The sequence below is a fragment of the Leptonotus elevatus genome, chromosome 10 (genome assembly GCF_054856555.1).
Source record: "Leptonotus elevatus isolate MCC_2025b chromosome 10, RoL_Lele_1.0, whole genome shotgun sequence".
In the NCBI taxonomy this organism is placed as follows: domain Eukaryota; kingdom Metazoa; phylum Chordata; class Actinopteri; order Syngnathiformes; family Syngnathidae; genus Leptonotus; species Leptonotus elevatus.
This window is the reverse complement of record NC_141248.1, coordinates 20,575,706-20,592,854: the sequence shown is the minus strand read 5'-3', so window position 1 is coordinate 20,592,854 and position 17,149 is coordinate 20,575,706. Positions and strand designations below refer to the sequence as shown.

Here is a 17,149-nt window from a genome sequence, read left to right as displayed (position 1 = left end):
GTTAGTCCATTCATAGTTAGTTAGTTAGTTAGTTAGTTAGTTAGTTTTTGTTTCCGGTCACCACCCAATATTTATCATTATGCATCTGTCCCTAAAACAAGTGTCTCGTGCACTCTGCATTGTGACACTTTCAAAAACATCAACATCCGAAGTGTCTGCACATCCTCTGCTCTCACTCTGCTGCCGCGTCCAACTGGAGCGAGGCCTCATTATGTCGCCGCCCACTGGAGAGCGATGCCCTGGCGTGGCAGGATAATGGTTGCGGGAGACAGTTGGCAGGTATGCGGTGACGGCGGCTCAAGTAATTGGGCTACAGGGGGACATTTTTGAGAGCAAAGCCGAGAGTCAGACCTCTTGCTAATGAGAAGCAGCGCAGGCTGGCATTCTCGCGCGACAAGAGAAAGTGTCAAGCGCTTGGACTAACACCAAAAGCGCGTTACCAAGGAGCTCCGCAAAGACGGCTCCTCTGAATGTTTGTCTCACTATCAAACGGGCCATTTAATCATCTGCTGGGGCGCCAAGAAGCTGTCACCGTCCAATTAGAGCGGGGAACATAAGAGGGGGAAATCAAAACAAAACGAAGAATGGGAATAGCGACATAAAGTTACTTAATAGGACACTGGCCCGCTGCAGTCAGCCCGCTAATTGCTTCACATGTTAAAAATATCAAGGAAGCCATTCCGCAAACAACATATGATTAAATCAACAGCCAGCAACACGGATCCGTCACCGTGTGAAAGCAAGAAATCGAGTGACTCATTTGGGTCCTTGTTAACGCTGTTTCCAACTCGTCAGCGAGTCTGCTATAGTCGCCGCTAGCCAGGCAATATGAACAAACCAGAGCTCAAATGTGCAGCGCGACCATGACTTACGAGGAGGCCATTCACTTTCATTGATGTCTTATTCAGCAGATGTCAGAGGTTATTGTGTTTGAGGGATCATCTTTTGGCACGACACGTATTGTTTTGTTTGCACAGAACAAAGGTCATATATCACTGAGGGAGATTGGGAATTAGCGTAATAGCTTTTTCTTTGTGTCGCATTGTATGTTATATTCTCGTGTGATACTCCAACGAGCTCTGATTGTCCCATTTGAATGTCACATAGCATAAATCCAGTGTGATGAATGTATAATAACCCGAACGAGCGAGTGCACGTGCACCTGTGCTTCCTCTCGTCCTTCGTTCGACCTTGGAGAGAAACCACTGAGCGAGTGAACGTAAAGCTTTATTTACGTGATTTGCATTCAATTTGCCACCGACGATTGCTTCACTCTCTCGGTGCTGCTTTTTTTAGAGCTTGTTGCTAAGCAGTTTTCAAGTTTGAGTGATTGAATCTTCTTTTTGTGTGTGTGTGTGTTTTTGCTTTGCACAGGCACTACGAGGCTCCCTCGGGAGGGAGAGGTGCCCGGCGTGGACTACAACTTCATCAGCCTGGGAGACTTCCGGATCCTGGAGGAGAGCGGCCTTCTTTTGGAGAGCGGCACCTATGATGGTAAGGGGAATCGCCCGTATTGATTGCAAAGGAGCGCATTGACGCCAATCAGGGTGTGGCATTTAACTCTTTTACCGCCAAAAACATCAATTGACGTTAAGGACACGCCCACTGTATACCACCAATAACGTCAATTGACGTCAACTACGTCTTGTGCAGCGCTGCTTTGTGAATGGGGTTGGAAAATCCAAAAACACCCACTAACTATGGCCAGAAGATGGCAGCATTGTATCTCAATGGGCTCCCGGGTAGTATCAAATGATATGAAAACATGGCGGATCTTGGGAAATATAACGTTTTCAAGGATGATGTGAATGATCAAAGCCTTTGTCACATTAAATCTAATTCACAGAGTGTTGCTAAACAAAAAAATATTTGTGTCAAAGTCACTGTTGGGCAGAAAATGTATCTTTTCACAAAAAGCTTGTTTTCTCCTTATTTTTTAAATTTTTGCTTGATGTCACTCATATGACCTATTTTCAAATGGTGATTACTAAAGAACGGTATGAGGTAGAAACATACTTTTTTTTCTAATGAATAAATGGAATCCAATCGTCCGTATGGTATCCACCATGTTTATGTAGTCATAGCGCTTAATATTTGGTTTGCCTTGAAAGATGAGTGAAAATGCTCGAAATCGGCTGGCACTGTAGGGCTTGTCTTTTAACGGATAACGTTTGGCAGTAAAAGATGCCATGTGTGTACATATTAGAGCTCAGACTCGCACCCAAAATCCACATTCGCTATTTGTTTACAGTTTAAGCAGCGAATCCACAATCAACTTTTGTACTAATTGTACTTTTGTCGGAAAACACGTCATAGTTCAAAAAAATGAACATTCTAATTTAATCAAATGGTAAATGTAGTGCACTTATGTTGTATAGCACTTAATTGACAGCATATGCATGTTGTCCAAAGCTCATATTCACACATAAAAATAAAAATTTGAGCAAAAACAGCCCTGTCTTTGTGTGTGTCCGACCTTAGAGATAATTTTTCCTTACCTCCATCATCAAGTGCTTGCTCATGTGGGATTCCAATTCCATTGATTTCGTTCCATATATAATGTATGAGGAGTGTGGTTCTTGACCTGCACAATGTGTGAAGTTTGTTGAGATCACATCTGTTGCGAATTGCCGCATTATAAATTAAAGTATTTGACATAACATGCACATAATGGCACTGTATACATGTGATGGAAGTTGACATCTTTGAATGTTTTTTGTTGACGTACGTCGTGCCAGTCTTGGTCTTGTGGTTGGTGGCGTGCCATCACGCTGTGTGTGTTGAGAACATGCTGTGGTGCTGCGTGTTGACCTTATGTAAACCGGTCAACCTGCTGATCCCAGCAGCTGGCTTCTCAGACACTTCCATACACAACTCTTGAATTTCCACAGAAGGACTGTTCGCTTTTAGATGAGTTGAGGTCATTGTGCCTGAAGGGTCCCACCACGTCCAGCAGTTGATGCTGTGGATGAAAATTTACTGTGGTGCTTTTATTTATTTTGCAGAGGAGCATTTAAGCCAACTATGGAGGATGAGGGTTATACTTTTATAATGATATAAAATCCCAACATAGATGAAATGTTACATTTTACAAGAATAAAGTTGTAATATCCTGAGGGAAAAAATAAAAATACAATGGGGGGAAAAAAGATAGAAGAATCAATGTAAAATTTGATCAAACTTGACGTAGAATTTTTTTCGGTTTTTCTGCAATGAAAAAAAAAATTGTGAACAGGTAACTTTGTGAATGCCAAATCTTAAATTTGAAAGAGCCCATGTTATTATATTGTATTGTATATTGTATTGTATTACCACAAAGAACTCATTGTAAGAAAAAAAATGAAATAATAATAATTATTACTACTATTATTATTATTGTTATTTATTATTTAAAATATTATTTAAACTAATATTAAAATTATTATTTAGTTTTTGTTACTTTTATTTTCTAAATAATAATTATTATTATTATTATATATTTTTTTAAGTTACAAAAACTAAAGGGGAACCTGTAAAGTATTGTAGAAAAAATAAATTCACAAGAATAATGTAATATTATGAAAAATGGACCTCAGAAATAAAGTTGTAATTTTACAAGATAAATGTGCAAACATCTTTCAATCATTAAATCAAAATCACTCAAAGTCAACGTAGTATAAATAAAAACTCCAATGTGCAATTCAATCGATGTGTCACCAAATATGATATATCTAAAAAAAAAAATTCAATGTTTGTGGTTTTTAGGTTTCTACCATCTCTCCCTGTCCTTTCTCTTCTGGATTTCCTTTTTGTGGAATTTGGGGGGCAAAACAAATGTTGCCTAGCAAAAGGCAGCCACACAAAGGCCAGAAAAAGGAACCGAAGCCATTTTGTTGACCACATAGACTATTTATTGTCACTTTGTTATGACGACCCCACAGACAGAACAGTTTGTTTTTCATATCAAAGTACCACCCAAACTGGAAGTCTAGCAGACGACCTCACCTACAGCGAGCGCTCTCCTTGCATTCTGAGGCCTCGCCAAATGGCGCGGTCGCCATTGTATTGCTCCCATAAAGGGATAGGGAGCGTGGGATTTCTCTTACATCGCGCGATGATTACAGCAATAACATGATAATCTGCCTGCTCGCGTCGAGCGAAGCGCATTCTCCCTGGTCGCAAATCCGCACGGCCGGCAAAATAAAGGCGAGGATTTGTTGGGGTTTTTCCCCGACAATTCGCGAGCGACCTGAATGGACCGACTGCGCACGGCGCTCTCTGCCTCCTTCCCTTACAGCGGCGGCATCTGAGCGCGGCTTTTCTCCATATGATGGAGAATTAAAAAGATAAAGCCAAATCCTTCTCCAGCCAGAAAAGCGCCTTAAGGCTGAGAGAAGCCTCGTGTGTTTATGTGTGTGCGTGTACGCGTGTGTGTGTGTGTCCACGGGCAAGGTGCGCTGTTGGATGTGGGCTTGTTGCGTCAGCTCCTTCCATCAGTCTGTGATCAAATGTCTGCCATCTTCTCCCAGGAAGTGTCAAGTGGCCTCCCAGCCCAAACATGACAAAACATTGGCCCGACAAAAAAAGTGGGCTAGCGATGGAGAGTACACTCTAAAAACAGTTGGGTCTAAAGTAACCCAATTATGGATGGAAAATGGACTGATCTACTTTATGGGTCAATTTGACCCAATTTACAAAATTACCCAAGTAAATGATCTGACCAATATTTATGAGTTTTATTTTTATGAGTTTTAAAAACTCATAAATATTGGTCAGATCATTTACTTGGGTAATTTTGTAAATTGGGTCAAATTGACCCATAAAGTAGATCAGTCCATTTGCCATCCATAATTGGGTTACTTGGGTTACGCTGGAAGACCCATTTCTTGACTCAAAACTTGGGTCAAAATGACCCAAGTAGAGGATCGGTCCATTTTTGACCCATAGTTTTGTTATTTCTGACCCAACTATTTTTAGAGTGTAGGAAGAAGCGTGCCACCCTCCCATTCGAACTGTGATTAAAGGTAACGACCAATCACAGCTCGCCTGTTTCATGAATTTTTGTCATGTGACGTTCGCAAGCTGAGCCGGGATTGGTCGTTACGCCATGTCATTGTGATGTCATTTTCCGTCGACAGCAAGTGGCAAAATGGCCACCTCCTGAGATGGATAAAAAAATTGCCATTCGGAGATATGAAACTGCTGAACACCAAACCTACGTTAAGGACTTGAACTCATTTTGTCCACGATTTTGCAACTCACTCAAAGATTTTAATTTTACACTACCATACACGTTCGTCTTGCAGTAAAGTTTGTAACTCCTCATCACTTCAAACGAATAGTCATCGGTTCAAATGTTGTGTGTGTTCTTTTGAGAGCAGTGTTGTCGTGGCGACTTAGGTCGAAATCTTTCATGGTTGTTAGCATCCAGGCAGATATGTTTGTTTAAATTATATTATTATATATTTTACCTGAAAGATGCCATTTTCTTGACCAATTTGGGCTTCGGTTCAAATGGACTTAGAGTCTTGAGGTTGGAGTCTTTTTTTTTGAGCAATGTCATCTAATCGCTGCACAGCTACAGTACAAATTTTATTTTAAAAATGTTCTATCAAGTGCCACTCCGAGTGTTGGCAGCTCGTCCATTGCCCATCCCTGATACCGAACGTTGGAACACCCGGCCTATATATAGTGTTCTTTTCACTAAACATTCTGCGAGTGGGCAGGTGTCAGTGTTCTGCGTATCTCTGCGGAACACTTATCTCTTTTTCCGGGCTTTTTTCTTCCCACTAAAAGCCAGTCAGCACAAGCTTGCGCTGCGAGTGTCGAGCTCTCTGCACTCCAAGGCGGAGTGGAAGTAATCGCATTAAGGAACTGCCTCTCCATTTCCATTCTCCACCTCTTTCTCTCCTTTCTCCGTTGAGCTTGGCTTGGAGTGCACCGGGAAAAAAAAGAGCAAAATAAACAAGGTCAGACGGGTTCTGTCGCAGGTCAGCATGGTTTTCGGCTCCCCGTGTTTGCGGAGAGCCGGCCAATTGCCGTCACTTCACACTGACTAAACTGTGCGCAAGGTAGCGGGCTAATGAGGCTCGGGGATAACCGTAATAGTCTCGCTAATAGTCTCAAGTGACTTGCCTGGATGCTCATTATGTTAATGGCTCATGTATAGCGGCCTTTTTTTCTTTTTTTTACCTCCGCTTTCATCGTCGCTGTTCATACGCATAATTTCTCTTAAATACCCTCGTCGCTGCTCTTTTATTAATCACTCCGACCCTCTTAAAAGCCGTCATTGTGCCCGGCAAGGTATGATTAGAGGCAAGGTGAGGAGGATCTTTCTCAGATTGTTTGTTTGGCGCGGCCCGTATACTGCTGAGCCAATGGCAAGTGCAGCTAACGTTACTATGACGACCAGGAGCGGAGCCAAACTTCACTTGAAAACTGGGCTTTTAAAAAAACAAGAAAAAGTAATGAAATAATCAATTTGGGTTAGTATCACTAAACGAGTAAATGGTTTTATCATCCACCGAAAGTTAATTTGATTATTTGATTTAAGAAATCCCTCAATGAGTAAACATTTATGCTTGATAATTTTCCTCTTGTGTGCCGAGGTGGCAAATCCAGGTCCAGAAAGTAAAAACCCTGCCACAGTTTGGCTTTAGCCCCTGATGCTAGCTAGCTAGCTTGCTAGCTCCCTAGCAGGTAAATGAGCACCAATGGAGCTAGCTAGCTAGCACCTGAGGCGACATGCCACAGTTTGGCTTTAGCCCCTGATGCTAGTTAGCTAGATTGCTAGCTCCCTAGCAGGTAAACGAGCACCAATGGCGTTAGCTTGCTAGCAACTGGGGCGAAATGCCACAGTTTGGCTTTAGCCCCTGATGCTAGCTCCCGAACAGGTAAACAAACACCAATGGAGCTATCTAGCTAGCTAGCACTTGGAGTTAAAGCCAAACTGTGGCAGGCTTTCTACTTTCTGGACCTGGATTTGCCACCTTTACTTGTGTGTATTTGGTTGCTGTCAAGCTCTGTCATGGTAGAATTTCCAATATCGATTGCTATAACAAGTTTTCAGAAATTTTAACTATATTTAACAGTATGCAATTAGCTTGCCAACTGAACCATGATTTACATCATGTTCACAAAATGCTAAAATTAGCCAAAATCGCCCACCCTGTCATTGTAAATAAGCCCTGTCAACAAGCTCACATACTTTTCTACTTTATTTCTTATTTGACAAAGTCTCACGCGAGTCAGTGATTTAAAATGTTTATAATTTTCCCGCAAATTTTTGTCATGAATAGGAATGTTATAAATGTCAAACCGTAATGAAATGAAAAGACATGTATTTGAGGACTATTTATTGATGTTATTGAAGTGTCTTGACGCTTGCAGGCACATATGGAAAACATCTGACGTAACCCGCGTGCAACCTGCTCGCAGCTCATTAATCAAACAGGTAACGTGGCTGATGAATGTCAGCGTTCCGGCAAATTAGCCAGCGGCCTCCTCCATCTCTGCTCGCCATCTTCGCACCCGCTAATTAAGCCGTCTTTGATGTATGCGGGCAACCGCGTCGCCTCGTAAACATCGGGCGGATCGACTGGAGGGGCTCGTTTTGCATCCATCCAACCATTCATTCAGTAGCAGATTCTGGCATGTGCATTATGTGCAGTGGTTTGATATTTCATAATAGCATCAGATGTGCTTTTAAGGTTTAACTATTGGGAAATATGGCTCCAAGGCCAACTTTGAGTAATACTCCAGAATTTGTCATAGGCGACCCTGACCCTGGAATTTTGCCATGGCAGATGGGGCATCTAAGCAAAGCATTTTTAGTAAAAAAAAATTGCACGTTTCATAACTATTTTGTTCTTGCTCCTGTTTGTTTTTGGTGTAATTTCACTTTCATCCAACAGATTGCCGTACTCCATGTAGTTGGACACTGTGTAAATTTGACTAAACAAGAAGATTGAAAAGTCCATCCTAGTTTTTGCTTAAAATTATTGAAGGTCAATCCTTTTCAATCCTGCTTTTTATGCCTACAGAAAGGAATTCCTGTAAATTCATTTTAGAATGTACATCTTTGGGCATGATTAATTATAGAGATAGACCGATTTTTCAGGGCTGATACTGATACCGATTATTAGCAGTCAAGGACGCCGATAACCGCTATTTGGAGGGAAATTATTGGCATCAAAAATCAAAAAAATACAAACTCCATCTCTTTTATTTATTTTTATTTTTTTAAGTATATGCTTATTGGACTTTAAAAAAAATCATAATCAAAACACATATTTGTTTTACAAATCTAACAACAGGACTCTTCCAGGGGCAGTAGCATGTCTTCAAACATTAAATAAAAACTTAAGTAAACAGCTCCCTGTTGTTTGCGACAGTAAATAAAGTTTATTTTTAATTAAAAAAATATCTGAAGTATTAAAATTTTACTTATCTTAGTTTTAATTTCAAACTAAGACAGAAGGTGCACAGAGTTCTCAGCGTCAGAAGCATCTCGAAAAATGTAAATAATTAGTTCTCTGAACACTTTTTTTAAATGGATCAATTATTAGCCGTATGATTCTTCAAAATGGCCAATGCCGATATTCGTCAAAATGCTGAATATCCGAGCCGATAATTGGCCCAGCCGATAATCGCTCTATCCTTAATTAATTATCTACAGTATATTGTGAGATTATAAATTCATTAGTTTTGAATTTTTTTTTTTTTTTATTGCAATTAAAAACATGAAGAGATTAGTACAGAATTAAATATTTTATATAGTTTTGCTCTCTCACTCAATATAATAAGTGTTTAAATATGTTTGTATTATTACTATAGTAGCGTATTTAAAAAGGGTGTATCTATATTTTGCGGATTTACATTTTTGCTGTAATGTAACCTCCGCAATGGAGGAGCGATTACTCTCGTGCTGTATGTTGTTGTGGACGTGGGTTTGTGCGTGCTTGAAGATGGAACACACGCAAGCGACCATGTTTCAAGCACGTCAGGCCAAGCTGTACACGCACACGGCTATAAGAAGACGTGAGAAACACCGCTCAAGGCCCGTGACATCGGCGTGTTCCTTGTTAAGTACATGAAAAGATTCTGCTTTCGTGTGCAGCTGCATTAAAAAAAAAAGAAGCAATTGTTTTTCAACCGAGGGTAATTAAATTGCATTTCCCAGTGGTGTCACTCTCTGTTCTTTAATTAATCTCATTAAAAATCGTGATTAAAGCGTGGCCGACTCTTATTTGGCGATCATTTATGGGAGGGAAATACTCGACCTTGCAAATGGATTACCTGCAAATAAATGGAGGTGAGCGCATCCAGCAGCACGCCATTTAGCCAAGCATCCTCGTTTGCCTGCACTGAGATTACCCCCCGCGTCCTCCCCCTCGCTTCTGTTATCTGACTAAATATTTATCATGTGTAACACAAGGTTTTTCTTCATTATGGGGGGAAAATGGCAAGCTGAGAAGATTGCCGTACTCAATGAACAGCGTAATTAGTCGCTGGCAAATTCCAAGAAGAGTGATCTTAATGTTACATGAGTCACAAAAGCCCCATGGTCATGAGGAGGAGCAGGTTAAGAGAAGTGAAACGTACACGCTTAGGAAGACGTGTGCTGACGAATTGACAATCTCGGTGTGTCTTTGTATCAAGTAGGGATGTAACAATAACCACAATATCGCGATATGAAAATTGCCACAATATTGTCATCGTCATGCTACGATATTTAAAGCACCGCATCTCCATAAAATTGTTTACTTTTTAGCATTAGGAACTACATAGACTAAAGATCATTTACGCTGCTGAGCCAATAGTAACATACGCTGTGCATTGTTTACAAAGTAATTCAAGATGGCGGAGGGCGGCGACCATATTGGCTTAGTGGCATGGATATAGCAGAAAACTCAGAGGTTAATATATCGTCACACACTTAACTCATTTGCTTATAAATTAAATTAAATTATAAACTTATAAATTCATTCTAATTAAAAATTAGCATGCTCTCAAAGACGTTTTTATATGTGTTTTTATTTTGTTGTTTTTTATGCTAGAGCATACAGAATGCTTTGATGCAGCCTCTGAACTGAAGAGAATGCTTGGAGCAAAAACGATCAACCAGGGCCATGTTGCAAAAAGCTCTTTTCTCCACTGTATTAAACAGATATGTGAATAATGATGAAACTGCAAAACAGAAACAGATAGAAATATACTTTTTTCCTGATGAAAGAAGAGACTCGAATCTTTCTTTTGGTAGGTTCCATGTTTTTATAGCAACAGAACACAATATTTCCAAAACTGTGGGGCGGGGGGGTTGTCTGAGAGTGAACGAGTTAAAATAATTGCCCATGTAATTTTTTTTAACCTAAATCATCTCCTCATGATGCAAACAAATGGTTAAATTTTTTGTGTTTCCTGAAAAATCTTAATAAATACTAGCAACACAGCCACAATATTGGGATAATTAGCATATAGTGAATTATCGTATAGTGATATTATATCATAATGTGACATTTGGATATTGTTACATCCCTCGTATTAAGGTAACAAGCTTGCTCCATAACTTGTTGGAAAACTATTTGAGCATTGAGCATTTTTTCATATCCTGAAAATCCAGCTGAAGGTCCATGTGCTAATATCCTGTGTCTCTTTTCTACTTCAGTTCAGTTTTCACTCAAAATCTTTCTGTTTTCCCTCCTTGTTAAGGCAACTTCTACGGGACCCCAAAGCCCCCCGCCGAGCCCAACCTAGTGCAGCCCGACCTGGTGGACCAGGTCCTGTTCGACGAGGACTTTGGCGGCGACATCCCTCGCAAGCGCACCACCTCGGTCAGCAAGATGGACCGCAAGGACAGCGCCGTGCCCGAGGAGGAGGACGATGACGAGAGGCCACCGCTGGTCAACGGCTTGCCTGGTGAGTCCGCGTCACGCTAAATCAGCGGGCCACCATATTGTCTCCTACGTGTCCTTGGGCGAGGACGAGCCACGCGACGTCAGTGTAACTGTCGGTCTGCGTCGTTCGTCTTAGTGGAAAGAGGACTTTTTGCAGATTGTACACGATTTGAGATGTTAAACACTTTTTTGTCTGACCTTAACCTGAGGAGTCTGTTTGTGTTTACTTAAGCGGGTACACACATTTTGTACCAGCTGGTTTTTTGTTTGTTTGTGTGGTGCCTTGAGATAAGACAAACGTCAGATACAATGTGAGCGCTGTATGGTGGCATCAAGGTCAGTTCAACTCACTTTACATTAGAAGTTTGGCAAATAGTGATTTTTATTTTTTTATCAAAAAAGAGGCTTCAAGCTTTAATACCACTCCCAGTAGAAGTTTACTGTCAAACTTACCATAAAACACAGTCAATTAATTTCCAAACAACCAAACAGTGTTGCCCCTGCTAGCTTGCTAACATTCAATATGCATGCTAGCGGTTAGCTTCAAGCCGCGGTTTTACAACCCTTTAAGTAACTGATATTTCATTACAAATGATGAAACACTTGCAGATAGATAACAACACAGGCATATAATTATATTTATTCCCTGTGAAAAATTACTAATATTAGAGAAACTTATTGAGTAGTTGTGGTAAAAAGGTCTATTCTTCTTCATTTGTTTGTGTGTGACTGTTACACAGTTATTTTATTCATTATATTATACAGGCCTAGAAAAACAAACTTTTTTGTTTCTTTTTTTTTGTGGTATTGTTGACACTGACACTTTGGCTATAGTTAGCATATTGCACTAACGTCTGACTCCACAGCTAATGCCACTGTATAAGGAACTTATTTGTGTTGTCAAAAGCAGCACGTCATCGACTTTTCCACCACTTTTGTTAACAGTTCAGCCTTGGGGGAGGTACATACTGCAAGCCTGCAAGACCTTATAGTTTTACATGGTCATCATAGCATTAATATAAAAAATAAATAAAAAACATGATATTGTAAAAATCCAATATACGGCTTTTTGGTTGTGGGGTGCTCTTGTCTATTTAAATGCTACTTAGCGCACACACCATGCGAATACAAAACAGTAGGGGCACTTTCAAATAAATAGAGCTAAAATATACTTGATGTAGCAATTATGCTAACAGGAGCACATTAGTGGCACTTGAACATGAAATTGTGTTCCTCTCTGGACTAAATGAGTCCACTTCAAGTCCTAAAAGTACTTTGAAGCACCGTAAGTTGGAGGTTGACCTGTTCAGTTATACTGTATGCCGTTCATCGTTTAATACTTGTAGCCTTTTATGCAAATATAAAGTATGTTTGATGTAAACGCACATTAACATAAGCACCTAGTGTTCAACCTCTGCAGAGGTGCCTTTCGAAAAGACACACCTTTTTATATTAATTTTAATGTGATACTTGTGACAGCCCTCCACGCTGAGGACACAGTGAAAATTGTCACATATTGAGCATGACACCCTGGCAGTTAGTGTGATAGAATTCAGAATTAAAATGGAGGGAGAGAGAAAAATTAAGCCGATTTTGTCCTTTCTATTTATTTTTTACCTTGTTCTAACAGCGAGGGCTCACGCTGCTGCTTACTCAGCTGCATCGAGAATCCACACAAATCCACAGTGTTTATCCAACAGCTTGCTCATATTTGACCCTAAATACACGCACGCACACACACGAAACAAAAGAGAACTGCGCCCGCCCTGACGCGCCGGAGTGCTTTTTATGGCCAGCGAACGACGGCTCTGCTTCAATTGGTGGCCCGTTGCTCTCAGGGCGGCCATAGATGGGCAGAGTTATGGTCGAATTGAGAAAGAGGTTAATGGAAAATATGAGCGTTAAGTCTCTCAGCTCTTGACATGTAAGCGTCTGAAACCACCCCCTCCTCCCCCAACCCTTCCGTGGTCCTTCTGTAAAGTCTGGCAGGGCGCTTGAGGTCACAGCGAGGCTGTGACCTCAAGCTGCCTCATGGTGTGACCTCTGTCGGTGTGGGCCCTGAAGCAGTTCTGTTCACGTTGGTACACGACGATCTGGCTTTGGGGAGGCTGGAATATGATAACTGTGTCCGCTCTGTAAATAGTCTGCTTGCGCAATCGTCAGCCAATCAAGAGACTGGACTCTGCCTTGCTCCGCGGCGGTTACAATTGGTCGGTTACTTGTCTGCACCAAACGGTATTGTTGGACCAAGACTGACCTGTGAGGGGCAGCACAATACCACAAGCCATCCAGACTGCCGGAAATCACAATAGAAGAAATACAATAAGACATGACTCTGACTTGACTTGAATTTGACTTGACTTGGACTCAGACTTTTGTGACTTTGACTTGACTTGGACTCGGACTTTGTGCGCTCTGACTTGACTTGGACTCAGACCTTTGTGACTTGGACTTGACTTAGATTCGGACCTCTGTGACTCGAACCTGACTTGGACTCAGACCTTGTTGACTCCGACTTGACTTGGACTCAGACTTTTGTGACTTTGACTTGACTTGGACTCAGACCTTGTGCGCTCTGACTTGACTTGGACTCAGACCTTTGTGACTTGGACTTGACTTAGATTCGGACATCTGTGACTCGAACCTGACTTGGACTCAGACCTTGTTGACTCCGACTTGACTTGGACTCAGACTTTTGTTACTTTGAATTGACTCAAAGCTCGTGCACTCTGACTTGACTCGGACTCGGACTTTCGTGACTTGACTTAGATTTGGACCTCTGTGACTCAAAACTTACTTGGACTCAGACCTTGTGGACTTTGACTTGACTTGGCCTCTGACTTGGACTCAATAAAGATGGACTTGACGGCATCCCTGGTTAGCAGTGTAACCAACATGAAAACCAATGTGCCGTCTTCATTTTCCCTTTTAAAATAACGCTTGTTGTTTGTCCATGTCTGGAAATAAAAGCTGAACTGTTAATCTTTTGATCTCAAAACCACAGAAGAAAATAAAAGAATTGGCCTCACTCTCCTCATCCTTTTAAAGGCCAGTACGTTAGGTTTTTTTGTTTTTTTTGCGACATGTCTGTTGTGTGTGCCACATGAAAAGACGAGGATGATCCTTTTAAAACAGCTTCTGAGGTAAAGTACAGAGTGAACGAGGAGGGCTTTTAATGCACGACTTTTGTTTATTGCTGAATAATTTCTCATTAAATAGATGTAGTCTGTCAACAAATGGAGGCAATATTAGCATATTGAAGGAGTCTTGCAGGCTCAAATGGCCATTTTGGTTGTGAAGTTCTGTATCTGTCTTTCCCCCCCCAACCACACCCCAACCAACCCCGCCGCATACATATAGTTATAAGCACTAACCGTGTGTGCACATGCAAATGCAAATCAGCCCTTGAGCGGGCAAACATGCGCCAGCACATGCATGTGTAACAATGAACCGCGTAGGCCCCTTCCTCCTTGTAAGGGACCCTTACGGGCTAACGTTCTTCCTTCGTCTGATCATTTCCTGATTTGTGCTTGGCGCGACGCAGAGCACAAGGCCGACTGGAGGCGAGCCGTGCCCAGCTACGCCCAGTCCAGCAGTACCATGGACTTCCGCACGTGGAGCTCGCTTCCTCGCGACGACAGCCTGGAGCCGCTTCCGCTCAACTGGGAGATGGCTTACACCGAGACGGGCATGGTCTACTTCATCGAGTGAGTTGTAGCCGACAGTTCTTCACTTGCTGGTTATTGATCAATTGTCCAGAGGTGGGAATGATTGTTTGTCTATCACAATAGTGTACCAATAGCAAATTGAACACACTTGCTCCCGAGTCTCACACCTGAGACACTGTAACACGAGTCACATAACACTGAGTTGGTAAAATTATTAAATGTGTCTGGACATTTTCACTTAGAGGTGTGCTCACTTTTGTTGCCAGGGGTTTAGCTATTACTGGCTGTATTTTGAGTTGAGGGTACCAATACATTTTCACTTCTTAGCTGCACATTGACGACTTTCCACTATGTCAAAGTCTCCTTTCTTCGTTATTGTCCCATGAAAAGACAGAATTAAATATTTGCAAAAACGTGAGGGGTTTACTCACTTTTGTCTGCTCTTTGTGCTCCGCAGTCACAACACCAAGACGACCACGTGGTTGGACCCCCGCTTGGCCAAGAAGGCAAAGCCCCCCGAGAAGTGCGAGGATGGAGGTGTGTGTAGACGCCATCATCAGTGTCGTCAGCAAGTATGCGTCGCTAAACAGAAGCAAACGCCGTTAGCTAATGCTAATTTAGACGTTAGTCATTTGCAGCTTTCTTAAGCTTTTTGTTTTAATTCTCCAGTCCAGGGCTCTCTTTCATAAACGTTACCATTCAAGGATGGCGCAAAACTGCTGAACAGCAAACGAACTTTAAGTGCAAGAACTCATTTTGTAAATGTTTCATAAATCAACTCGCGAAAAAAGTTAATATTATTTAGGTAGGCACAACTGGGCGATTTCTGCCATCTAGTGGTGAATCGTATTATTACAACTGCCGTTCTACATATTAGCAGTTTGATGGTTTATTTCATTATATTTTCATATTTTTGATTTTCCCCAGTTTTTCCAGGATTGTTTTTTTTTTTCACGTGTGCTGCCCTACACAAATAAATTAGGTGCAGATTATTCAAAGTAGTTCAGTTCAGCCTGGTGTGTTATCACATGTTGGCTCCACATGCATTTTCTCATAGTTCACAAACTTATCAGTGAGGCGTGCATGTCCAAACAAGAACAGTTTTCTTACATGAGCTCACTTTGATGAATTTCAAATGTGACACACACACACACACACACACACACACACCCATCTCAGGATGCTAATAGAGGCCGGCCTTAAGTGCACCCCGAGCTTCAACCCAACCAGTGGGGACTCTCCCAGCCTGTTATTTTATTTTTTTTAATGGATTATTTCAGCAGGCAGAAGGAAGTGGAGCTCTCTGAAAAGCTTCCTCTTGCATGAAGAGCTCCTTTCTCTCTCTCTCTCTCTCTCTCTTCCGCCTTTGTTCCCTCCTTCTGCCTCATCTGTTCATCAGGGGCTTTGCATCCAAGCCCGCTTGCTCGAAATGTTCTCTAAACGATCCCGGGCTGCTTCCAAGTCAAACAACATGAGACCCCGATGATGCTTGTCTTTTAAACACGCTGCTTCTGTTTCCCCTCTCTCTCTCTCTCTCTCTCTCTCTCTCTCTCTCTCTTTCTGCAGAGTTACCTTACGGCTGGGAGGAAATTGACGACCCGCAGTACGGCACGTACTACGTGGAGTAAGTCTTATTGATTCATGCCTTTTTTTCCCAGCACGCCGGCGGGCTCGCTAGCAAACGGCGCGCTTTGACGCGTCGCCTCCTTGCAGATGCACACAGCCCATTTCAAAAGTGAGCGCATACCACGTGGCGTAGTAGCGTACATTAGCCACGCGCGGCCATGCATCAATATATGTACCGGCTAAAAATAAATATGCTTCCAGCGGGTAGCCTCCTTTTCTATTGTAATATTATGATTCAACTGCACATGTGTTACAGTATGTAATGTTACACATTCACATGTCTACTATTGCAGTTTTCATATGAAATAAGATACGTCTTTACTAGCGCACGTGTATTTGGCAAATGTGCAACTCATGAACTATTACAATAAATCCAGTGATTATCAAAGTGTAATGCGTGTACCACGAGAGCAGTGGTTCTCAAATGGGGGTACTTGAAGACACTCCAGGGGGAAAGTGAGATTTTTAAATATTTTTTAAAAGTATATGTAAATGTTTTCGATTTTTTTATTTTTTTTATTCAGCAGTCTATTCAATTTCAGTGTCCTAAAAACACTCTCCCATACCAGAATGGTTCGACCCAACTTGTCATATGCCGCCTAGAATCACCTGCCCAATCACTTGAAAACTTGATTTAAAATGTAGAACACAGCTTTACTATGATTCCTCAAGATGACACTTAATGATGATAATAATGTGTATGTGCACAAATCTTTATTTATAATTAATTATGTATTTCTTTCTTCTTTTTAGTTACAGTTTATCCTTTTATTTCCAAATAGTTACGAGAGTTTTAAGGTTGTTGTTTATCTCAATTAGAAATGCTTTGCGCTGGTTAGGGGGTACGTCACTAAGAAAAGGTTGAGAACCGCTGCGCTCCCTCTAGTGGTACACAAAAAAATAACTGATTTTTTTTTTTTTAAACTGCATGCATGAACAAATGTAAGGCAGTGCAATCAATCGATGCAATACATTTTTACA

The 17,149-nt window shown here is 41.4% G+C and overlaps 1 protein-coding gene across 5 annotated transcripts in view; it reads left to right on the top strand.

Moving 5' to 3' along the window:
- Positions 1-17,149, top strand: part of magi3b (membrane associated guanylate kinase, WW and PDZ domain containing 3b) — a 130,944-nt gene that overhangs the window by 89,179 nt on the left and 24,616 nt on the right. For all 5 annotated transcript variants that reach the window (XM_086086721.1, XM_086086722.1, XM_086086724.1 and 2 more), the window contains exons 3-7: positions 1,375-1,494; positions 10,690-10,896; positions 14,419-14,581; positions 15,000-15,079; positions 16,109-16,166. In XM_086086721.1, the coding sequence (XP_085942847.1) occupies positions 1,375-1,494; positions 10,690-10,896; positions 14,419-14,581; positions 15,000-15,079; positions 16,109-16,166 (628 nt within the window). The remainder of the gene's footprint in view (positions 1-1,374; positions 1,495-10,689; positions 10,897-14,418; positions 14,582-14,999; positions 15,080-16,108; positions 16,167-17,149) is intronic.